This window comes from Staurois parvus, unplaced genomic scaffold (genome assembly GCF_062004578.1).
Source record: "Staurois parvus isolate SC_StPar_1 unplaced genomic scaffold, SC_StPar_1.0 ptg000619l, whole genome shotgun sequence".
NCBI classification, from domain to species: domain Eukaryota; kingdom Metazoa; phylum Chordata; class Amphibia; order Anura; family Ranidae; genus Staurois; species Staurois parvus.
The window spans coordinates 2,064,789-2,090,627 of NW_028318415.1; the positions used below are offsets into that span (position 1 = coordinate 2,064,789).

Genomic DNA, 25,839 nt, shown 5'->3' on the forward strand with positions numbered 1-25,839 from the left:
TGCTCTCTCACCTTGTGCATGGTGACTGGTCTTGTCTCTACCCCCTCCAGTACCTTTCTGCAGGCAAGCTATAATGGCACCCCCCACACTTTGGTTGCAAACCCTGCCCCCCAAGCAACCCCTGCCTCACAGACATTGCCACCCAACCATCAGGAGACGTGATCTATAGATTTTGGGTTAGCTGGCTGCAGTCATCAAGGCAATCGCACGGAGGAGAGACAGATCGATCTGCTCCCACTCCTATACCTCCTGTGTCCATCCGCTAACAGTCCTATCACTGGAGTGCAGCCAGTGTTTGAATGAGAAAGGGGATGTGTGGGCGGGAAATTTGTAGTACAGCAGCTACATCATGGCTGCATGGTTTCTGCTGCTGCCTGAGCCTCCAGTTACCAGCCTAAGGTGAGCGAGCAGCAACTAAACTCTCCCCCCAACTTCTCTCCCCTATCTGTCTCCCTCCCCGTTTCTCTTCTTCCAGGAGCTTCACTAACTTGGCCAGTTGATTTCATGTACAATTAACACTTAGGGACAACTGAAGTACTATTGGGGGATGGCTGACAATGTGTTAGTTGGGCAACCTGAAGGGGTTATTCCTAAAAAGTTTGTGATGCTTCAGTTTTAAATGCTTCCTGCCCAGCCCCAGCATCCCTTTAGGGGCTGGTTCACATGTGCTTTGGTCTCTGATGGGCAATTTGCGTTCAGATCATTCTTCAGAGAGCAAGTGACAGGCAGCGAAGAGGTGCTTTATCACCTCCTCACCACCTGCTTTAACCCCTAGAACCCTAACACACCGTAACTGCATGCATTGCAAGCAGTTGTGGTGTGCTTGCAGAGCACCCCTATTCACTTGGCTAGGTTGCGTTCAGCAGGCACTGTGCCCACAGAAAGCAACAGAGGATATAATTTCTGCCACAGCCACGTGTTGCATGTGTACACCCCCAGCCCTGTGTTGCCAACTGTCTGTTTTTTTAAAAACTGTCTGTAAATTTTCAGGCACATTTCTCCTGTCCGTAAACCTGACATTCATATGGATGTTACTTAACATGTGCCACCTACCTAAACGTTGTTGCTGACCAAGTACACCGCTTCGTGCAATGGTCTGAGGAACACATTGACAAGCTCAAGGTGTTGACTTGGCCTCCAAATTCTCCAGATCTCAATCCATCAAGCCAGGGATTCCTGGCCATGTAAGTCAATGGGGCCAGTGACTTCAATGGTTATTAAAGACATTGTCAGTGCCTGTGGTGCAGAATCCTTAATCAGTGACATCACCGTCACCAGCCTTACTTACATGATTGGGAATCCCTGGGCATGGGGCCAGCGACTTCAGTGGTAGTTTCTCTTAACTACTGAAGTCACTGATGTCCTTAAGCAAAAAGGTGCAGGATCTCAGTGATGTCACTTACCATATATGGTCAATGACATCACCAGAAGACCCCCACCACCTTGTATACAACAGTTGTCACCAGCCAAACTTTCCATTCGACAGGTGACAAGCGAAGGAAAAAGGAATGTTTTTTTTTTTTTCTGTTGACAGGTCAATGGTTGCCAGGCTTGAATCTGCTGACTTGGATCTGCATCACTGCATGATGTGACTAACAATGAATTTATAACAAGCAACATTTTTTGGGAATTTTTAATTTTTTATTAAAGGGCTTGTCAAACATCTGGGTGTCTATTTCTAGGGTTACAACTTTTTTGTTAATGAGCAAGGGTACTATTGTATTGTGAAAAGGGGCTTCTGATACGATTCCAATAAACCCCCTGCTCTGCAGACCCCCACAACCACCAAGCCAGGGTTGCAAAGAGGCCCTTGTTCCCATCAACAAGGGGACAAGATACTTTGCTAGGGGGGGGTACCCCTGCCCCATGTTTACGGTGGCATGTGGCCTGGTATGAGGAGGGGAGGTTGTAACTTACGCTTGGGGACCTCAGGCCATTATTTTAAATTTTGGTTTTTGGCACTGGGTCCCCACCACGCTGTTTTTTTTTTTTCTTTTAAAGAGTGTTCGGCCTCTTTAGTTTACATTTGCCTGTCAGCCAGCAATCTCCAGCTAAAAGCTGAAGGATCACTGGTTGTTAGGATCACTGGTTGTTAGGATCCTGATCACCAGCTTCCTTGAGTTGGAACTTTCACATTTGTCAGTCGTAGGAATAGTGCTGATAAATGTTTCAACTTTTAATTCATACATTTGTTAAATAGTGAGCAGCTAGACCACAAGACAATTAATGAATATATAGATTTTTGTTTTTGAGTGCATTGACTTTAAAGTGGAAAATAAAATTAAGTTCTGTTAGATCACTACAGACTGGCCCCTTCTGCAGGTATAACAAACACATGAAAGTATACCTAAAGACAAAACCTGTTTTTACTTTTGGATAGAGTGGAGATGGATTAGAACACCTGTCAGTTTTTTTTCTTTGCTGCCTGTGTCCCCGCTAAGGAGATTCACCCTCTCAACTTGTCCTGTTTACCATCATTGAAAGGGAAAGTAAAGGAAAACCCCAAATTTTCAATTCCAGAAAAGTAACAGAGGGGAATCTTCTAATGGGGACACTAGTTCTGGTGACCTGGGGGCCCCCAAGGAATTCCCTTAAGCTATAGGGATTTCCTTTCAGTTCCTGTTTGGTAATGGGACAGGAAGTGAAGGGAAATCTCCGCAATGTGACACAGATGGTGAAAAGAAAAAAAAAAAAAATCTGACAGGGGTTATAACCCTTCCTTGCTCTACACAAAATGGAAGGAAAAAAAAAAAAAAATGCCTCTTCTGGTGCTCCTGAGGCCCAGTATAACCTGTTTGGATGTACAGACTGGATTTGTATTACAGCTTTCCATTTCCTCTTGGAGAAATTTACCGAAGTTACTGTAATTTTGATATTTGCACGAAACATTTGTAACGCTTCTAAAATGTTACACTAACAAAAATGTATTTGATAAAAATAAGCACTTATACTGCTTAAAAATTCGGTAATAAGCGGTCTCACCCTGCTCTGCACATGTTTAGTTGCTCTCTAATTTTCGGCACTGTGCCAAAAATGTAGCGGCCCATCTGCTGACAGCCTAAAGATTTACTACTGCTCAGCGGTTGTGGGATTCAGCAAAATGATAGCCTTCAGCAAGAAGAAACAGGAGCAGTTTTCAAGACATGTAGACATACTATATGCACATGTATTTTTGCTTGATCTCTCTTGTTCTTTTTCTCTCAAAAGAGAAAGATACATATACAGAATGTTACTAACCCCTTGTACAATGTTTTTGTTACTATTACGACTGATTTATTCTCATTTAATTTGCAAAACGTGCCCAACAGTGAATGTCCTACATAGCAGAAGATTACTTTCAGACTTTGCAACTCACCATTTGTATTCTATTATGTGAGACAGAACGTGTGTCTTCTCAAGCTCCCTACCCCCAGTCACTTCATTGTTGAGATCACAATTGGGAGAAGATAGCTGAGCGGAGAAGAGTGAAAAGCTTGTTCATGTGCTTGACCAGTGCCTCCCCATACAGGAACACAGAGAATGCAATGATTCGTGGGACTTGCAGTTTCCTATTAGCTCAGCAAACTACAGTCTCACATGATATTGCCAGAAGGAAGCAGGAAGAAAGCTTTGAATGCATTTTCTTACATAAACTAAGAATATGAGGGATACCAGAATACAGACGTAAGCAAATTTTACCAAAAAATGATTATGTGCATTAGGACTGTAAATATGTTAATCATGATATTTGAAGGAATTAAGATTTTTAGTGCTGAAGCTGAACTTACTACTTTAACATTTTACACTTTCTGACACTACCCATCGAATCAAATTGTGCTAGAGCAATTATGGATTGTGATAGGTAATCCATAATGTACAATTAATAGCCAAGCATACAATTATTCTAAGTGTAAGTAAATCCGAAACGTCTCCTACAAGAAGGTTTTCTTAAGTCACCACTTCTAGCAAAAGGAAAAAAAAGACACAGAGGCAATAGAGGGTTTATTACCCTATAGATGTAAAACAATTACTCTCAAATTTTTCACGAGTAGTGTTCGCAACTGATTCAGAAGGCTTATTTTGCAAAAAAGTTATTTTAACAAAGTGGATACAATCTTAAACAAAGGTCCAGAAGGTTATTGGGAAGCCATAAGCTTCTTAATGTTGGAGTAGGGATATTCAGAAGTAAACACACCAAATATAAATATCTGTATACACTCAAAAAACAAACAGGCTTACTTTCATGTCAAACTGTTGATTAAAGTCGACCTATGTCGATGTAGAAAAAAAAAAAAAACAAGCTATTGGATGTTCAAGATACCTTACAGATATTGGACAATCTTTTCCAGATCCTGTTATATGACCCTACATTCTAATGCCTAATGGGCAACTGCAGACCCTGCAGGCCACCCAACTGGTTTTAGCTGAATTATTTCCACTGGTCTTTAGGGTGGCCATTCCCGTTTTAGGAGAATGCTCAGATGAACAAGCCAAAAGAAACACAAGAAAGGTTACATTTTTGTCCACCTTTACATGCAGGTCAAGCTGTCCACCAAATGTGACAGTTACAGGGGCAGAGACAAACGGGTATAGTAATGGATTCTTAGAAAGGTGAATCTTTTTTTCATATGGTTTTAATATTTGCTCTTCAGTGAAAAAAATGATGCTGCAATAAATGCTTATGTGTTGCTTTTGTTAAATTCCACCTAAAATTCTACACTCTCCACAGTTTGGCAACACTGCAGTGATTTCATTGTAGAACAGAGAACATCATCAGTCTGTTGCAGGAAGTAGAAAGTCAACATATCTACTGGCAGGATCAACAGGTCATTGAAATATGTTCTAATAGGACTCAGAAAATCAAAAACAAAAAGTGATGTGTTAATGCTACTGACAGACTGCAGCATATGTGTCAGTGTCGCTTATGACAATAATACTACTTTAACGCTATATATGAAAATTAATACCATACTCAGATTTGGAAGTGGTTTCCTAAAAAATACAAGTGCAAGCAAAACAATACATCAGTGAAACTAAACCCACCTGGCTTCAGAAGTCCATTGCGTAAAGGCAGGTTAGTATGGTCATTACACACTTCCATTTGCTTGTTCTGACCTTGTATATCTGCTTGCAGCTTTGCTACGCAAACAGAGGAAATGGAGGAAATAAAATGAACAAAAATAAAATGATGGAAAAACAAACAAAAAAAAAAAAAGACAGACAATAAACTGCTACACAGATTTCACCTTGAGAACATGTTAGCTTAAAATGAAAAACTCCAGTTTTGTAAAAGAAAAAAAAAAATAATCTGAAAATTGCCACACAAGCTACCTTAATGTATTAAATATCCCTTTCTATAAACAATAATACTTAGTTTACGGATGGGAGAAACCGCAATTATCATGCATTTGCTCTTGCAAATATCTCACTGCTTTTCCCACAGGTCTACACAGGGTTTCAAGTCAAATTACAGCAGTTCCTGCAACTTCCATTAAGGTACAGTATGATCTATCAGCATGTTTAGGGAATTTAAAGGAGGAATCCAGGAGACACAATTAGAAAGGACAGTAGGAGGTCCAGCTCATTACTTAAACCCAAGAATGATCCTCCTACCTCTGGTGTGAGGATACCCAATATGTATTGCATAATAAGAGCTTACATATGTACATCCAGCCTAGTATGGTGTACGTATGTGCATGTTGGGAGCTTCTAAGGTTGCGAAACATGGATCAAATTTGGTCGGTTCAGCAGGGACCAGTTGAATTTCAAACCATGCATCTACCAATAGACTTGTGTACAACCACCCTGTCGGATTTTCCCCACTCGATCAATGCAGCAGGCTATAGCCTGCAATGCTGATCAGTGTATTCTGATGGCGAAAAGTCTCCCCGCTGTCAGAATACAAGAACTTAGTGGAAGGATTACCCCGTCGACCTCGAATGTGTGGAAGGGAGAAGGTCAGTTTTTCATTCAACCCTAGTTGTACGAAAAAAAAGGTGACTAAATGTATGGGCTTCCTTAAAGTGTTACTAACCCACAACAGTAAAATCAGTCTGTATATGCAGTAAAGCATGCTTGTTATACTCGCTGTGGAACCTAAGGGGTTAATCCTCTGCATGGTGTAAAAAGGATGTTTGATCCTGTCTTCTCTGATCCTCCCCTTCTACTGTCCCCAATCCATCTGCTAATAGAACAGAGTCTTTGGAGCAAGTCTGCACATGCTCAGTTAGGTGTGTATTGCTAGATTTTTTTTTTTCTTTGGGAGGGTGCATGTGATCGGCCCATAACCAATTAGTGCTGTTCAAAAAGAGGATCGGGGTCCTGCAGTCTCATAGGACAATCAGGGGAGAATGAAAGCTACAAGGTTTAACCAGTGCTCTGCTAGACACTGATAAAAGACACAAGACAGCTTCATACTACTGATGAGAAAAGGTATTTAGCAGTTTATATTTACTCAAATAATTAAATTTTCATATTCTGTGTACTGTGGGAGATCAGATATAGTGAATGCAGGGTCCTGGGTTTAGTGACACTTTAAGATGGCTCCACAGTAATGTGTGAAAACCCACTAATCCTCGTGTTACCCACATCTGCACTGGAATTCTGAAGTTTAAAACCAGGATGCATTTACAGTTGAGCACTTCCAAAATTCTGTATAGGGGAAAGCTGTGAACAATTTCACATATTGCCCACTGTTTTCCACCCTGCATCACCCTGACATTATCTACAGGTTCACAGCTTTACAGCTCCAGCATCTCTCAAAAAAAGACCACCACAGAAGTACAAGCAATTATGACATTATGCTTACTTAAAAGCCCAACTTTAGGTATTTTTTTTTTTTTTAAATTAGCACATTCATACATTTCATGAGAAAAAATCCAGAGTGCCGATTATGCCCATCCATCTCCATTTATATAAGTTGTACTATAGCTTCCATTAATGTAATGCAACCAGTGAATGGAGGTGGCAGACGATTCATACCCTCTCCCATCATCCTATGAATGGAGGAGGGGGTGGAAAGGGTGGGGCATAGCCAGCATTCTTGATGACTGCACATGACAGGTCCAGTGCACATACTAACTCCCCCAGAACAGGAAGATTAAGGCTGCTGTGGTATGGGGAGGCAGGGGACGACAGATTCCAACTAGGACAGCCAACATAAGGGACAATTCTCATTAAATGTATGTACAGTCCCTTGTGGTGTAGGGGAAAAAAAAAATACCTTAAAAACGTAGGCTAAAAAAAAAAAAAAAAAAAAAAAGAAGAAGGAGAAGAATGGCAAAAGCCCTTTTACGTGGGTCAAAGGTGCACTTATTTCTGCACACTTGTGACCCAAATTTAGCTGAAAGCTGGCTTTAGTCTGCTGTCAAGCTGATGTCACAGTGCCAGTCCAGGCTCTGCAGGGATCTGGACTTTAAAGTCTGATCTGGCCAGATACCTGAGCAGCAACTGGCTTGGCCTCTTCACGCACCACTGAGAGTCTGAGCTGGCTGTTCCCACCCCTGCACAGCACAGGGCTCCAGTGAGCACTGGAGGGGTACAGCAGAGAGCCGTTGACTGACCGCCACCACCCTCTGCGATCAGAGGTCTTTGATCATTCAGTTCTCAGTGTAGAGCTGCGTCCATATAGAGGAGTACATGTGCTTTTTTTTAAATTCTGCATTTCTCTTTAAAGGTGTACTTTTAAATTATATTTCCTGGAGCTTCCTTTTAGGGCTTATTGATAAATCCATACATTAAGCATATGAGCTTAGTAGGAAGACAATCTTAGCACGCATTACTAGTGTTTAAACAAACGCAACAGGAAAGTATAAGACACTAGAATCTGTAATAAGGTTACGAAACATCCTTGCAATGCATTTTGAGAGGTTTTTGCATTTTCAACTCAACAAAACTGGAGTTTCACGTTATAAAAACAGCAGTAAAACTATACTTTTCCTTTCCGGAGGTGGACAAGAATAGAAGTTTCTATTAATTCTATTTTTTATTTCTATATCAAAATGAAAATATGCAGATAAGGCAAACTGTAGATTTTGGCTGTCAAAAATAAAGCTGGCTATACACTAGTACATTTTCAAAATTAATGTTTGTGCAAATATTCATACGTAAATTCTGTACATTCAATGACAAATGTCAATTAAAAGTACTTGCTTTTAACATTCACAACTGACAGAAATTTGTTCAAGAACATTTTTCCATATTGTGCCTTAAAAATTTTCTTGTCACTGTGGTCAAAAACTAATATTGATTTCACCCCAGTAATGATTGGAAAGTGGAATGAACTTTTTTAAAATTAAAAACTTTGAACGAAATTCTACTAGAGTATAGCCAACTTTAGGGTTGACTTGACGTCCATTGATTCACATTACAACAGCAGATTTACTTGTGTTTCAACAAGAATCAGACAGACATGATAGTCAATGCAGAGACCATGTTTAAGTATTATGAAGGGCACAATACCATGTAATAAAGGGCAAATAGAGGCAAAAACAAATTATGTGTTTATTTTATGCCTGAGTGCACCAAGTAGCTTGTTCTAGTTTTTCCCAGAACTTACACAATGATGGACATTTTTTGGGGGAACTAGAAGGGGTCTTAAGACTATGTCTACTGAATGAGGACATGCAGTCATCACATATCTACCATCCCATCAAAGACTTCCAAATATCTGTTTTTTTATTTACAAACTAACCCACTGTAGAAGTCAATATTTCTCTAAATAGTAGGCAGACTGCCCTATGCCAAGTACTAACAGCATAAAGGGAAACCATACTTTATTTTAAGTGAGGTTTATCCTGTTATTTTATGAATTGTAAACATTTATAGATTAGCTATTGTAACTACTTCAGAAAGCCACATACATCCCTCATTCAGCCCCATGGAGTGATCAAAAGAAATTAATAGACTCCCACAGCATTGCATTTACACAGGCAAAGCACCTGCGGCTGTCCAAATAAGTCTACCTGACCTTGGCTTAGTGTCAAGAGATCCCTGAATTTTCCACTTCTTAATAAGTGATTGAACAGTACTGACTGGCATATTCACCCATTTGGGTGATTTCTGTTATGATTTAAAAAGAAGCCAAACAACTATGAGAATAAATTGGTTCATATGATCACTATCCTTAAAGTGGTTGCAAAGTCACATCTAATAAATCCTTTGAACCTATCTATTTTTGGTTCATGTTAAGTTCAGTGTGTGTGTGTTTTTTTTTTTTTTAAATGACATGTCTAAAGTACCTTTTTACACAGTACTGTTGTGCAATCACGAGGTCTCCCTCCCAATCTAAGCAAGTACCGTGGGAGGAGCTTAGATTCCCTTTAACAAAGAGGAGGGGAGGAACAGCTACAAGAGAATAGGAACTCAATGAAGGCAAGAGGGGTGGGGTGGGCAGGAGATCGGCTTCACACCACAGACTACAGAAATGACAGGGAGGAAGAAAGAGGGAGATGTAATCATGCTGAAGACACAGCAGGATGACAGAGGAACGTAAACCTATGACACTATCATGGATTTGCAGCTATGATTAGTGTGGTCAGTTTGCAGAGGGAAACACAAGAACAGGCAGGATCAACCAGGTATTGTACAACATGGAAAGAGACAAATTACACTGCAAAAGAACTATGCTATATAGTCAGGTCTATAAATATTGGGACATCGGCACAATTCTAACATTTTTGTGCTCTATACACCACCACAATGGATTTGAAATTAAACAAACAAGATGTGCTTTAACTGCAGACTGTCAGCTTTAATTTGAGGGTATTTGCATCCAAATCAGGTGAACGGTGTAGGAATTACAACAGTTTGCATATGTGCCTCCCACTTGTTAAGGGACCAAAAGTAATGGGACAATTGGCTTCTCAGCTGTTCCATGGCCAGGTGTGTGTTATTCCCTCATTATCCCAATTACAATGAGCAGATAAAAGGTCCAGAGTTCATTTCAAGTGTGCCATTTGCATTTGGAATCTGTTGCTGTCAACTCTCAAGATGAGATCCAAAGAGCTGTCACTATCAGTGAAGCAAGCCATCATTAGGCTGAAAAAACAAAACAACCCAATCAGAGAGATAGCAAAAACATTAGGCGTGGCCAAAACAACTGTTTGGAACATTCTTAAAAAGAAGGAACGCACCAGTGAGCTCAGCAACACCAAAAGACCCGGAAGACCACAGAAAACAACTGTGGTGGATGAACGAAGAATTCTATCCCTGGTGAAGAAAACACCCTTCACAATAGTTGGCCAGATCAAGAACACTCTCCAGGAGGTAGGTGTATGTGTGTCAAAGTCAACAATCAAGAGAAGACTTCACCAGAGTGAATACAGAGGGTTCACCACAAGATGTAAACCATTGGTGAGCCTCAAAAACAGGAAGGCCAGATTAGAGTTTGCCAAACGACATCTAAAAAAGCCTTCACAGTTCTGGAACAACATCCTATGGACAGATGAGACCAAGATCAACTTGTACCAGAGTGATGGGAAGAGAAGAGTATGGAGAAGAAAAGGAACTGCTCGTGATCCTAAGCATACCACCTCATCAGTGATGCATGGTGGTGGAAGTGTCATGGCGTGGGCATGTATGGCTGCCAATGGAACTGGTTCTCTTGTATTTATTGATGATGTGACTGCTGACAAAAGCAGCAGGATGAATTCTGAAGTGTTTCGGGCAATATCTGCTCATATTCAGCCAAATGCTTCAGAACTCATTGGACGCCGCTTCACAGTGCAGATGGACAATGACCCACAGCATACTGCAAAAGCAACCAAAGAGTTTTTTAAGGGAAAGAAGTGGAATGTTATGCAATGGCCAAGTCAATCACCTGACCTGAATCCGATTGAGCATGCATTTCACTTGCTGAAGACAAAACTGAAGGGGAAATGCCCCAAGAACAACAGGAACTGAAGACCGTTGCAGTAGAGGCCTGGCAGAGCATCACCAGGGATGAAACCCAGCGTCTGGTGATGTCTATGCGTTCCAGACTTCAGGCTGTAATTGACTGCAAAGGATTTGCAACCAAGTATTAAAAAGTGAAAGTTTGATTTATGATTATTATTCTGTCCCATTACTTTTGGTCCCTTAACAAGTGGGAGGCATGTATGCAAACTGTTGTAATCCCTACACCGTTCACCTGATTTGGATGTAAATACCCTCAAATTAAAGCTGACAGTCTGCAGTTAAAGCACATATTGTTCGTTTCATTTCAAATCCATTGTGGTGGTGTATAGAGCCAAAAATGTTAGAATTGTGCCGATGTCCCAATATTTATGGACCTGATTGTATATCATGCCTTAAAAAGGAACAGTAGCATTTTCTTTTTTTACAACCACTTTAAAATAATTTGTTTGGCACGATCAATCATATTTTCAACATCAAATGTCAAAATTTCACGATTTCTGCCAGGGTAACTTTTGAGCACAGCTGTGTTTGCAGATGCATCACTGTTCTTGACATAGGCCCACATATTTAAAAACACACAGTTCCAAAATAAGGACGTCTATTTGACACAGACAGGAGCCATACTTTGTGCCTCTTGCATCCATAACAGAATAACATGATAAAATTAGATTAAATAGATCTATAATACTCTCTGGCACAATGATCTCATGTGATCATCATATGTACATATGCAGCAATCGTTCTACACAGAAGAAAATTGCGCCAGCAAATGGGGTCAAAATGCAGTCTTGCCAATATTAAAATGGTTGTACAAACTCGAGGTTTTATACCTTCATGCATTCTATGCATGAAGGTAAAAAAACCTCTCTGCAGCATCTCCCCCAGCCACCCCAATACTTATGTAAAAGACCCCTCTCAATCCAGTGATGTACACTGGAGTCTTGGCTATCCCGAGACCCCCTCTCCTCATTGGCTAAGAGGACAGTGGGAGCCATTGGCTCCCGCTGCTGTCAATCACAGCCTATGAGAAGAAAGAGGGGCCGGGGCCGAGCTGCAGCTCCGTGTGTGAATGGACACATGGAGCATGGGCTGGGGAGTGCGCATGCTCAGGTGCCCCCATAGCTAGCCGCTTGCGGTGTGGGCACCCAACGGAAGGGAGGGGCCAGGAGCACCAGAGGGGGTACCTGAGCAGAGGAGGATCCTAGCTGCTCTGTGCAAAACCATTGCACACTGCAGGAAGTATAGACAGGATTATTTAAAAAAAAAAAAAGTAAGCTTTTAGATTCACTTTAAATTGGCATGGTCATAAAGTTACCGTGGTGTAAACATGAAAGTCCAGCAATCCTACCGAATGCAAGTTTTCTTTTAAATTGGTAAATTGATCAGTAATAAAGAAAACATCTAAAACAAAATAAATATTTTAAAAGTTCAGTCATACAATGCAAAAGATTCATCTCAGTTATTACTATTTTTGTACTACTAGATGTTAATGTGTGTTTACACTGGCATTTATCTACATGTATCTTTCACACTAATGGTCCAATTGGGTCCACCTGTCAGTTTTTCAGGCGGATCCGATCGGATCATCCATAGACTACTAAGGACCTTCAGGTGTCCGCTTCTGGCATCCAGTCCTGTACACCAAAAACAGACAGACTGGGATCTGTTCCGCATCCATCCGGCAGATCGGATGACAGTTGGGCGGAAACGGACAGGCAGTCCTCTTTCCATCTGACTGCCCCATAGGAAAAAGCAGGCTGTGTCTGTGTCCGCTATGTAGGAACGGAGCAGACACAGACCTGTCATACTCTTGCTCAGCGGGGATCAGCAGAGAGATGCCCTGCTGAGCAAACGTATCCATTCGCCGATCTGCCCAGTCTAAAAAGGGGCCTTTAAGCTATACTGCTGTACGATAACTGATACGCTACATAACATACTACCAAGCAATAACACATCACCTCACAGTATTGAATGCTCAACCACCGGCTCACAAGTTTCCTTTTCAGATGGCTCTCAGGAGCCTATTACAAGATGTTCAGAATTATCTATAGTATAACATCCTGTGCAAACAAAAAAAAAACAAAAAAAAACAAAAAAAAAACACCACACTCAAACAAAAATACAGCGTACATTAATGAAAGAAAAAAAAAGTGCATTTAAAATTTTTGTTGTATTAAAGTGGTTTTAAATCCTTACATATACCCGGTGCAGTGACAAGCCTAAGGTAATACACAGAAGTGAAGGAAATACTCCTACATGACACAAATAATGATGCAGCACAACTAAAACAGTGTCTCTTGATTAAATAAGCCCCATATGACAAAAAAAGTCCTTAAATATGTATGCCAACCACCAGCAAGATTTACATATCACAGTCTTCTTCAAAGGATCACCCACGTGTCACATGCATCACCCAATGAACCATATGCACACACCTCCTGGATTGGAATTTAATCAATAATCAAGGTCAAAACGCACTTTTGCCCCTCTAGGACGATACTCCAACTTGCTCCCACATACAAATTTAAGGACTTTTTTGGTTTCATCATTTGGGACTTGTTTACTTAAGAGAGCTTATAGTTGCACTGCATTATTATTTGTGTCATATCTTAGAGGGGTAGAGTGAAAACGCCTAACAGTGCTGGGCAGCAACTAAGAATTCACAGATTTGTGAGCATGATGATTTGCTTGTGTACATTAGGTTTCATATCACAGATAGTTTATGGTACTTTGCTTTAATAGGGACTGTGCCGATTGTCTTTTGCTTTCAAAATCCCCCTTTATAATTTGTACCCGTTTATCTGTAGCCCTGTCTTCTGCACACTCTCCCAAAACACACATTTTACACAGCATTTCTGAGCAGCAGAAAGCAGAGAGCAGGGATCTGATGTTACACACTGCAGTGATACAGCACAGAGCGGTGTGAAATCTGAAAGCTGACTGAAGGGAAGGGACACCTTCGCCATCAGACTCCTGGAGAATAACACAAAGCTGAGTCACCTGCCTTTTGCTGGGGGAAAGTTGGCTGTCTCCCGGGAGGCTGAGGTGTCAGCTTAGAGCAGGTCCACATATGTGAATTGGATGCATTTTTAACCACATAAAATTCACATAACACGTGAAATAACATTGGTTTCTATTGCACCTGTTATGCGGTACAATCAGAGTGCAGACTTGAAAAAGAGTCCCGTCAGTTTTCTGAGCAGTGCGGTCCAGCTCACGTGAAAATTCAGGCTCACTGATCTCTATAGGAATGCTTCTGAATCCCAGATGTCATCAGATGTGAACAGGATAAAATCCTGACCTGATCCTGATCTAAACCTGTCCCAAACCACTGAAGAACTACTTTGTCATTTAGCTGTGAAAACAAAGCTACAATTCCCACCGTACATGTGAGTTTTATCCGTGACTCATGTAGACAACAGAGAAAAACCTTAATTGATGCTTTGGATTCAGGCTAGTACACACTATATAGGGATGTGCTTTGTTCTCTTTTCAGGTCTGGAGGTTTACAACCAATTAAAAGCTTGCAAAGCACTATAAAACTGAGTGAATAGTGTGTGTATTGGACGGGCTACTGTAAACTATTGCCCCATATCCCAGGTTCATACAGAGGTGCGGTCCTTTTGTTACCGAGCTTAAGGAAGTAAACAATGGACTAAAACTGTGGTGACATCACCGCACTTGTATTCCACTGAGATTTAGGAATCCCTCTGCAGTGAAAAGATCTGTGAATCAATAGCATAATTGAACAGGCAGAGCAACAAACAGCTGTCCTAAATTAAAAAAAAACAAAAAAATAAAAACATGGTGCTCTAGGTAGAAGCACCCAGGATTCAGGTAAGTGGGTAGCAGTTTGAGTGTGGGGGAATGTTACCATGTTTCCTGTTGCCCCCTAAATAAGGGTGGAAACAGAAACATGATCTAAAAAATTGACTTTTCTTTTTTCAGCGTATCTAAAGTCAAAATTTTAAATCAATATTCAATTACACAAATTATTTCTAGCCTACTCCTATTATTCTGAACAATCTTGAAATTTGTAAACTTACTTTATGAAGATCATCATACATTTACTTCCTTGAATTCTGTGACACGTAATCACTATGCCCATGAGTGGGCACTGCTGTCTCTGAGGTGCTGAAAGAAGGAGTTTGAGGAGGCAAAGCCAGTACAGGAATCACTGATTGCAGGCAGCAAGGTATCATGGGGCAATTGAAAGTAAAGCGCAAAGAAGTTGCAAAGCATGCAGGGAATCTAGGAAGTTGTGGAAAGAGATGGCCTGCAGACAGGCAAGAACTCACAACATAAGAGATTTTTCAAATAAAGCTTATACTGGATTGTCAAAAATAACGATTGCTTGCATTATTACAGTTCTGTTGTTGTTTACGAAAGAGTATGTTGTGACCATAGACATCCTTTAAGAAGAGACTGCTGGACCTGGATACAGACCTCACCTAAGGAATGCCATACAATTAATTCAGTATATTACCTATAGTTTTCTGCACATTAATCTTCCACGCCATGTCTAGCACACCCCCACTTTTTCTATTTAGAAGTGTTTCAAAGTAATGTTTAGGGAGCTGTGAACTACAAAAGCATATGTATCTCTATCATCAGTTTGATGTAGATAGTATCTGTAATGAAAAGCCTGAAACTTTTAAAACAAGCAATTGTTTTGTAGATACAATCAAATGTTTCCATCTACTGTGCTTGAAATTACAAAAAGGTTTTGGGTGTTTTTTTTGCTTTTAAAATTAGTGATTTTAGATAGGGGAATTGGAAGCAAATATAAAGAGGCTAGCTGATTTTTATTTAAAATTATTTAAAGCAAAACTCCAAGCAAACTTTTTTTTTTTTTTTATTAAAAACTGATGTGTTAAAAAAAAAAAAAAAAAAAAAAAAAGTTAGCTCTCATGATGTGTATGCCACTGTAAGATTCACTGGAAGTTCTTTAATATTAAAATTCCTATTCATATTTTATAGCATACAGTGGATATAAAAAAGTCTACACACCCCTGTTAAAATGTCAGGTTTCTGTGATGTAAAACAATTAGACAAAGATAAATCATTTCAGAACTTTTAACTTTGCCAACCTATAACGTGACCGATAAACTGTACAACTCAATTGAAAAACAAACTGAAATCTTTTTTTTGGGGGGGGGGGGGTGTAAACATAGAAAACTAAAATATTGTGGTTGCATAAGTGTGCACACCCTCTTATAACTGGGGATGTAGATGTGTTTAGAATTAAGAAATCACATTCAAAAACAAGTTAAATAGGAGTCAGTACACACCTGCCATCATTCAAAGTGCCTCTGATTAACCACAAATAGAGTTCAGCTGTTCTTAGTAGGTCTTTCCTGACATTTTCTTAGTCGCATCCTACAGCAAGAGCCATGGTCCGCAGAGAGCTTCCAAAGCATCAGAGGAATCTCATTGTTAAAAGGCATCAGTCAGGAGAAGGGTATAAAAGAATTTCCAAGGCATAAGGTATACCATGGAACACAGTGAAGATAGTCATCATCAAGTGGAGAAAGTATGGTGTAACAGTGATATTATCAAGAACTGGACATCCCTCCAAAATTGATGAAAGAACAAGAAGAAAACTGGTGTGTAAGGCTGCCAAGAGGCCTACAGCAACATTAAAAGGAGCTGCAGGAATATCTGGCAAGTACTGGCTGTGTGGTACATGTGACAACAATCTCCCGTATTCTTCATATGTCTGGGCTATGGGGTAGAGTGGCAAGACGGAAGCCTTTTCTTACGAAGAAAAACATCCAAGCTTGACTAAATTTTGCAAAAACACATCTGAAGTCTTCCAAAAGCATGTGGTAAATTGTGTTATGATCTCATGAAACCAAAGTTGAACTTTTTGGCCATAAACTCCAAAAGATATGTTTGGTGCAAAAACAACACTGCACATCACAAACAAAAACACCATACCCACAGTGAAGCATGGTGGTGGCAGCATCATGCTTTGGAGCGGTTTTTCTTCAGCTGGAACTGGGGCCTTACTCAAGGAAGAGGGAATTATGAACAGTTCCAAATACCAGTCAATATTAGCACAAAACTTTCAGGCCTCTGCTAGAAAGCTAAACATGAAGGGGATCGTCATCTTTCAGCACGACAATAAAAGATCTAAAAATCGAATGGTAGGTGTATTGTAACACTAAGACAGGATAGCAACAAAAAATTTCTAAAGAAATGCATGTCTAAACAAATTATGCACTGATTTGCATGTTCATGAGGGAAGTATTTGATCCCCTTCACAAAACATGACTTAGTACTTGGTGACAAATCCCTTGTTGGCAATCACAGAGGTCAGAGGTTTCCTGTAGTTGGTTACCAGGTTTGCACACATCTCAGGAGGAATTTTGGCCCACGTGACTTGGCAGATCCTCTACAAGTCACTAAGGTTTGGTGGCTGACGTTTTCCAACTCGAACTTTCAGCTCCCTCCACAGATTTTCAATGCCCTGGCTTAGGGAAGAAGCTTCTCACCCAAGATTTGAAGGTACATTGCCTGTCCATCGTCCCTTTGATGCGGTGCAGTTGTCCTGTCCCCTTTGAAGAAAAACATCCCCAAAGCAGAATGTTTCCACCACCATGTTTGACAGTTGGGAGGGTGTTCTTGGGGTCATAGGCAGCATTCCTTCTCCTTCAAACATGGCAAGTTGAGTTGATGCCGAAGAGCTTGATTTTGGTCTCATCTAACCACAACACTTTCAACCAGTCCTCCTCTGCATCATTCAGATGTTCAGTAGAAAACTTCAGGCTGGCCTGGACATGTGCTTTCTTGAGCAGAGGGACCTTGCGGGCACTTCAGGATTTCAATCCTTGTCGGCGTAGTGTGTTACCAATTGTTTTCTTGGTGACTGTGGTCCCAGCTGCCTGGAGATCATTGACAAGATCCTCACATGTAGTTCTGGGATGATTCCTCACTGTTCTCATGATCATTGACACTCCACAAGGTGAGATCTTGCATGGTGCACCAGACCTAGGGAGACTGACAGTTGTTTTGTGTTTCTTCCATTTGCGAATGATTGCACCAACTGTTGTCACCTTCTCACCAAGCTGCTTGGCAATAGTTTGGTAGCCCAGTCCAGCCTTGTGTAGATCTGCAATCTTGTCCCTGACATCCTTGGACAGCTCTTTGCCATGGTGGAGAATTCGGAATCTGATTGTTTGATTGCTCCTGTGGATAGGTGTCTTTCATACAGGTAACAAAATGAGATTAACAGCACTCCCTTTAAGAGACTGCTTCTAATCTTACCTTGTTACCTGTATGAAAGACACCTGGAAGCCAGAAATCCTGCTGAAAGATCGAGGATCAAATACTTATTTCCCTCATGAACATGCAAATCAGTGCATAATTTGTTAGACATGCATTTCTTTTGAACTTTTTGTTGCTATTCTGTCTCCAAGTGTTACACCTACCATTCGATTTTTAGACTGATCATTGCTTTGTGAGTGGGCAAACATTCAGCAGGGGATCAAATACTTATTTCCATCAGTGTATCAGTGTGTGTGTGTGTGTGTATGTATGTGTGTGTGTATATGTATATATATATATATATATATATATATATATATATATATATATACACACACACACACACACACACACACACACACACATATATATACATACACACACACGATCATACACACACACACAGTTTATAAAGAGTCCATCCACCCCTAAAATATCAGGTTTCTGTGATGTAAAAAATAAAATGACAAAAGATAAATCATTTCAGAACATTTTCCACCTTTAAACTGTACAACAAACTGAAATAATTTAGGTGGAGGGAAGTAAAAAAAAACTAAAATAATAAAATTGTTTGGTATGAGTCTATCAATATGGCACATCTTGACGTGGCAATACTTGCCCACTCTTCCTTGCAAATCTGTCAGATTGCGAGGGCATATCCTGTGCACAGCCCTCTTCAGATCACCCCACAGATTTTCAATTGGATTTAGGTCTGGGCCATTCCAAAACTTTAATCTTCTTCTGGTGAAGCCATTCTTTTGTTGATTTGGATGTAGGCTTTGGGTTGTTGTCATGCTGAAAGGTGAAGTTCCTCTTCATGTTCAGCTTTCTAGCAGAAGCCTGAAGGTTTTGTGCCAATATTGACTGGTATTTGGAAAGGTTTATAATTCCCTCTACCTTGACTAAGGCCCCAGTTCCAGCTGAAGAAAAACAGCCCCAAAACATGATGCTGACACCACCATGCTTCACTGTGTGTATAGTGTTCTTTTGGTGATGTGCAGTGTTGTTTTTGCACCAAACATATCTTTTGGCATTATGGCCAAAAAGGTCAAACTTGGTTTCATCAGACCAGAACACATTTTCCCACATGCTTTTTGGAGACTTCAGATGTGTTTTTGCAAAATTTAGCTGGGCTTGGATGTTTTTCTTAAGTAAGAAAACGCTTCTGTTTTGCAATTCTACCCCATAGCCCAGACATATGAAGAATATGGGAGATTGTTGTCACATGTACCAAACAACCAGTACTTGCCAGATATGCCTGCTGCTTCTGTAATGATGCTGTAGGCCTCTTGGCAGCCTCTCAGACCAGTTTTCTTCTCGTCTTTTCATCAATTCTGGAGGGACGTCCAGTTCTTGGTAATGTCACTGTTGCGCCATATTTTCTTCACTTGATGACTGTCTTCACTGTGTTCCATGGTATATCTAATGCCTTGGAAGTTCTTTTGTACCCTTCTAATGACTGATACTTAACAATGAGATCCCTCTAATGCTTTGGAAGCGCTCTGCGGACCATGGCTTTTGCTGTAGGATGCGAGTAAGAAAGTGTCAGGAAAGACCTACTAGAACAGCTGAACTTTATTTGGGGTTAAATCAGAGGCACTTTAAAATGATGGCAGGTGTGTACTGACTCCTATTTAACATGATTTTGAATGTGAGTGCTTAATTCTGAACACCGCTACATTCCCAGTTACAGGAGGGTGTGCACACTTAGGGGGGAGTAAACAAACCAAAAAAAAAAAAAAAAAAAAAACACAATAATGTGGTTGCATAAAAGATTTCAGTTTGTTTTTCAATTGAGATGTACAGTTTACAGGTCACATTAAAAAGGTGGAAAAAGTTCTGAAATTATTTATCTGTCTCAATTTTTACATCACAGAAACCTGACATTTTAACAGGGGTGTGTAGACTTTTTTTATATATATATTTTTTTTATTTTCCCTTCAAATTAAGATTTGTGAAATGATCCTATTGCATGCTACTGAGGGCTCCTTTAGTGCTTTGGGCTTGCGTCAATTCTAAGATCATTCAGAATTCAATGACAGGTACATCTGACCTGCAGTTGACCTCCTGTCTGCTTCAAGCTAGTTCTCCAGTCCCAGAGAAGTGAACAAATGCCTATTGACATGGGCCCTAAAAGGAGCTTTTCACTTTAAACCAAAAATGTGAGCTCTTAATTCAGATACTTCTGTGGAGTAACTCACTCGCATCTCAAGCAACATAGACCAAAGCATTGATGTGCTTCACAAAACAAAGAAAAGGGAGTACTAGGCCCCATTCATACCTGAATGATTTGTAGCTCAAAAGAAATTAATTATATTCAATGGAGATGGGTCACCTGAAGCCAAACACCCGAAGCGCAAACAAGTACTGGTGCTTTTTTTGTTGCTCAAATCGGGAAGATTTGAACATTTTTAAATTCCATAGAAATGAAGGGAAACAAGTGTTTTTGGGGTATTTTTCTACTCAAATAAAAAGCTCGTAAAAATAATAAAATAATAATAAATGAATAAACAGAAATAAAAATCATAATTATGTAATAAACAGCCTAACCAAATAATAATAATGTAATAATTCCTCATATTATTATTGATTTTATTTTTGTTAGGGTTATTTCATTTATTTTTTTTTACTTAGAGGGTTAAGGTTAGAGGTTAATTATAATTTATTATTATATTTTATTCATTTATGATTTGATTATTTTTGTGTATTTACATTTATTATCACCCTAACAAAATAAATAAAAATGATAAGACAATATTAACCATTAACCCTAAACCCAACCCCTAACCTCAAATCTAACACCTTACCCTAACAAATAAATAAAAAAACTGATGGAAAGGCTTAAAAAAAAAAAAAAAAAATTCAAAATGCTTAAGAAACAATACATGAAAAACGTGTGAAACAGAGCAAAAAAAAAAAAAACATTTGCAAAAAATGCTCAAAGAGGCTACGCTTAAGCATGAATCCAGCCTAAGAGTGGGACTACTTACCACTACACAGAAGGCCCTAGATAATAGTGCACTTTAGGTTTAGAATGGAGGACTACCAGTCTTTACTTTTCACATTATAGAAACATCACAAAGCAGCTCCGAAAAATAAGATCTGATAAGCCAAATGTTTTAAAGGTGAAACTGGTTTTTAGACAAAACTATATTTTTTTCAGTGATCAAGAAAACACAGAGCATTAACACTAATTTTAAGGCTTCCAAGATAGATTCCTTGTGTGTGTTATTAGAATAAGCAAGGCATTTGTACAGTGCAAAAGTAGCAAACATCATGCACACTGTTCAGCAAATCCAGCCAGCCTGTCATTTTCTAAAATTTGATGTTAAAAAAAAAAAAAAACCCATAAAAAAGCATTTCTGATATTTGAGCTTTTGGAAGACCACAAAAGATTTGAAGTGAAAACAGCATTTTTCATCATAATACATTTAATACTAAACAGCACATTCTTTAAGGCATACTATAAAAGTAGAATCAACATGTCAGATTGGGGGATTGAAGGGAGGCAGGTTTATTAATCTGATCATCCTCTATATTTATAGTCCCATTCTAATCTAGTCACATTGATTGCTGTTTTTGAAAGCAAATTTCTTCCCATCATCCTATAGCTAAACCAGAGTAGGCAGCTAGAAAATTGCATGTCTACATATGAGCACAATGTTTCTTTTATTTTATACTGTACATTTATGCTCATGACTTCTCAGCATCCCCATATATTGCAGGGTTTTTTTTTTTTTTTATTATGTATGGTTTTATATTTATTTCAGGTACTTATATAGCGCCATCAATTTACGCAGCTTTTACATATATACTGTATTTTACATTCACATCAGTCCCTAACCCTCAAGGGGCATACAATCTAAGGTCCCTAACTCCCATTCATACATACACATACTAGGGCCAATTTAGACAGGATCCAATTAACCTACCAGCATGTCTTTGGAGTGTGGGAGGAAACCCACGCCGGCACAGGGTGCAAACTCCAGGCAGGTGGTGCCGTGGTTGGGAATGACCCTAGTACTGCCAGGCAGACGTGCTAACCATTTAGCCACTGTGATTTTAACTAAACATATCACTTATTGGTGAAATGCATGATCAAAACTCGTCAGCAGAAGAATGAGAATAAATTTAAATAACTAAAAATAGCAGGACAACACTTGTACAACAAAGTTAAGTAATCTAAATGCATAGACTCCCATTAGCTAAAGCTGGCCATAAATGGATTGAAAGTCAGCCAGTTCAGCAGGGACTGGCTGAATTTTGATCCACCTTCTGGCTACGGTGATTGAATCAACTGACTTCTGTTTAACCACCCTGTTCGAAAATTTCCACTTGATCAGTGCTACAGTCCCTACTGTCGGAATACAAAGACACAGAGGAGAGGATTCTTGCATCCACATTGCATGTGTGGATGGGGAAATTGAGTCAATTTTTCTCATTCAACCTGCTGAACGTAAAAATCTGACTCATTTATGGCCCCTTTGGGGAAAATGTAGTGAGCCAAAAAAAAAAAAAAATCAATGGAGATGCGTTCAGACTATTTTATATTAGTATTTGTAGCACTAGAAACAATAGGAAATTAAAAGATAAAACAAACATAAGACATGCCGATAGGTTAATTGGCTCCTGTCTAAACTGGCTGTAGTATTCTAAAATATGTATCTAAAGTAGTAACTACTTCTATCATTTCAAAGTAATGTCAGACATAACCTAACAAGGTAAAGGACAACAAAAAACAAACACACACACACACACACACACTTGGAGCTTTGAGTGGCCAGTCTTTCACAGCATGTATTGGTTGTCATTGCAATACATACGAAGAAGAGGAAATTAAGAAATTAATCATGGGCAAACACAAACACAGAACAGTTCTTACGATCTTTGAATAAAATGAAAACTTGACTGAAAGAAACTGAAGCCTGCCAGTCCTTTAATGAAAATGCTAGCTGCTTGACAGATCCTCTACCTTCAACCCTTTTTGAATCACTTAACTCAAACCGGTATTCAGACAAGGTGTTCCTACTTCAAACTTTATTTCCAATGATTAGCACTAGTCAGGCAACTATGATTTTCAAAATGGGGTCAGCAACGACAGCCAACATATTTCTCTCAGGAATGGTTTACTAGGGCATTTGTTGTCTAGTAAAAAGGACAGCTTAAATTTTCATACTAAAAAGTCACCTTGTCTTTAGAGACAGAAAAAAGGTAAAAAAAAAAAAAAAGTTTTGATTAGGGGTTCAGGAGTTTTCTTAAATTAAACAATTTATATAAGCAAAACAAACAAAATCTTACCCAATAACTGTAACCGATCCTTTGCCATTAGTAGATTTGTTGTCATTTTAGTTTGTAGACGTCGTGCTCTGTCATATTGTTCACCTGCATGCAGAAAACGAACATACATCAAACCATCAGGTTAATGAGCAATTAAAACAGGATTGGGTTCCCACCATGTAAAATAGAGCACTTCAATAATGTAAAATGCAGCGCTAAAATAATGATATAAAATTGTATAAATAAAAGTGACTGTTGATAAGGTCAAGCGCTAAATGGAGCGCTAAATAGTGATAATGATGTATTGTCAAGATTATGACAGATATAGTGACATATAAAACGTATAACATAAACGTGATAAGTCCAAATGAACAATAATGATAAAGCAAATAGTGTAATAATATTCCGGTGTCTTGGGATAAGGGTCGTCCTCACACGTAATGCATGGAAATAAGGTGCTCCTCCCTAACGTTTGACAACGTGCTTTCGCACGAAAACGCATCAGTAGGAGCCTGCCGCGCTGACGTCACTGACCGCCGAGGCCGCATGTTAGCTACCTCGGTTCTAGTACTATCCAGATGCTTTGGAAATTAATGCTTTGAGATACATTTACTGCTGTGCACTTTATACCTTGATTGATCAATGGCTCAATAAATATACTACACTATACCAGCAATTCTTGTTTGGTGGCTGAATTTTTGAGCCATTCAAGGTGGATACCTACCGTTCCTGACACTGTGGATACCTGGTGTAAGTAAAGCAAAAGGAGCAGTCCCTGTATGCTGTGAAGTTCCTAGCTGAGAGGTCTGGAGTTCTTTCTGGGTGCGTGGTGTACCAGTGGAGCCCCTCATCTCTACCAGTTCCTTGATGACTACCAGTGCCTTTCCGGATATTACATTACATGCGCATTAATATTGTGCGTCCGGTGAGTGCAGTAATACCTCATTTTCCTTACCACGGAAGTCACGAGCACCTTATTTCCATGCATTACGTGTGAGGACGACCCTTATCCCAAGACACCGGAATATTATTACACTCTTTTCTATATCATTATTGTTCATTGGACTGATCACGTTTATGTTATACGTTTATATGTCACTATATCCATCATAATTTTGATACACCATTGTCACTAATTAGCGCTTGACCGTATCACCAGTCACTTTTATTCATACGATTTTATATCATTATTTTAGCGCTGCATTTTACATTATTGACATTTTAAAGGACTTAAGGGTTTATCCCTATGCTAGCTGCTTAAATGACATGAAGCGCTCGCTTATCATAGTCATTATAAAATAGAGCACTTGAAAGACTTTATAACCAATCTATACCGTTAACAGCATTTTATATTCCGCCCACTTTTAACTTTACAATACTGCAGGAAGGTCTGAACTTCGTGGCACGATACGCATCTATTTGCTTGGGTGATTTTAATATAAAATTCGGCATAGTCATATGGACAGACTTACCCCTCAGAGTGGGAGTCTACTGCCATGCCCACTAGATTTGCCAGACAGAAAATACATTTTCTATGGTGGAAGCCTGGTGATATAAGTATCAAGATAATCTGTTGCTGTTTTTTTTTCCAGCCACATATAATTTCGTGTCTGAAATTGATTTGATTGTCAGTGCATCCTGACTGCCTAAAATCAAGGATATGGACTATCTGACGTGCATCTAACTAATGCTGCTCAGTTTGTGTGGATACGGAAGGAAAGGCCGTGTCACATCTGTCTGGAACATAGTTCAAAACAACAGCTTGAAACCTACCTGGAACACTTTATAAAAAGACTTCCTTTTATTACATCTATCATCTTGTGATTTTTTTTCATGGTGATTGAGGATACCCTTGCGTATGTCATATTAATTCAGAAAATATTTATCTCCCATTATACATTGCTCAAAAAAAATTAAAGGAACACTTTTTAATCAGCGTATAGCATCAAGTCAAACTCCTGGGATATTGATCTGCTCAGTTAAGTAGCAGAGGAGGTTGTTAATCAGTTTCAGTTGATTTGGTGTTATTAAAATCATCAACAGGTGCGCTAGATGGGCCACAATGAGATGAGCCCCAAAACAGGAATGGTTTTACAGGTGGAGGCCACTGCCATTTTTTTTCCTCATCTTTTGTGACTGTTTTTCACTAGTTTTGCATTTGGCTAGGGTCAGTGTCACTACCGGTAGCATGAGGCGATACCTGGACCCTACAGAGGTTGCACAGGCAGTCCAACTCCTCCAGGATGGCACATCAATACCTGCCACTACTTGAAGGTTTACAGTGACTCCCAGCACAGTCTCAAAAGCATGGAGTGTGACGGACGCAAGATCGCTGCCACCAATATGTGGCGATCCCACGATCACTGTCACCAATATGTGATGAACACGTCGTCAGGCCCCAGCCTTTCTCACCAAACT

The 25,839-nt window shown here is 39.6% G+C and overlaps 1 protein-coding gene and 1 long non-coding RNA gene across 3 annotated transcripts in view; one reads left to right on the forward strand and one right to left on the reverse strand.

Moving 5' to 3' along the window:
* The window catches only part of LOC149449422 (spastin-like), a 78,381-nt gene that overhangs the window by 33,849 nt on the left and 18,693 nt on the right, over nucleotides 1–25,839 (reverse strand). Inside the window, exons 3-4 of one of the 2 annotated variants that reach the window (XM_089693273.1) lie at nucleotides 23,443–23,526; nucleotides 5,023–5,118 (exon numbers count right to left, since the gene is read on the reverse strand). In XM_089693273.1, coding sequence (XP_089549399.1) covers nucleotides 5,023–5,118; nucleotides 23,443–23,526 — 180 coding nt within the window. The remainder of the gene's footprint in view (nucleotides 1–5,022; nucleotides 5,119–23,442; nucleotides 23,527–25,839) is intronic. The other variant, XM_089693274.1, reaches the window with a different exon arrangement.
* On the forward strand, nucleotides 3,592–25,297 carry LOC149449423 (uncharacterized). The gene is made up of 3 exons (XR_016315404.1): nucleotides 3,592–3,663; nucleotides 5,423–5,475; nucleotides 25,014–25,297. It is a non-coding gene; the product is annotated as an uncharacterized LOC149449423 (long non-coding RNA).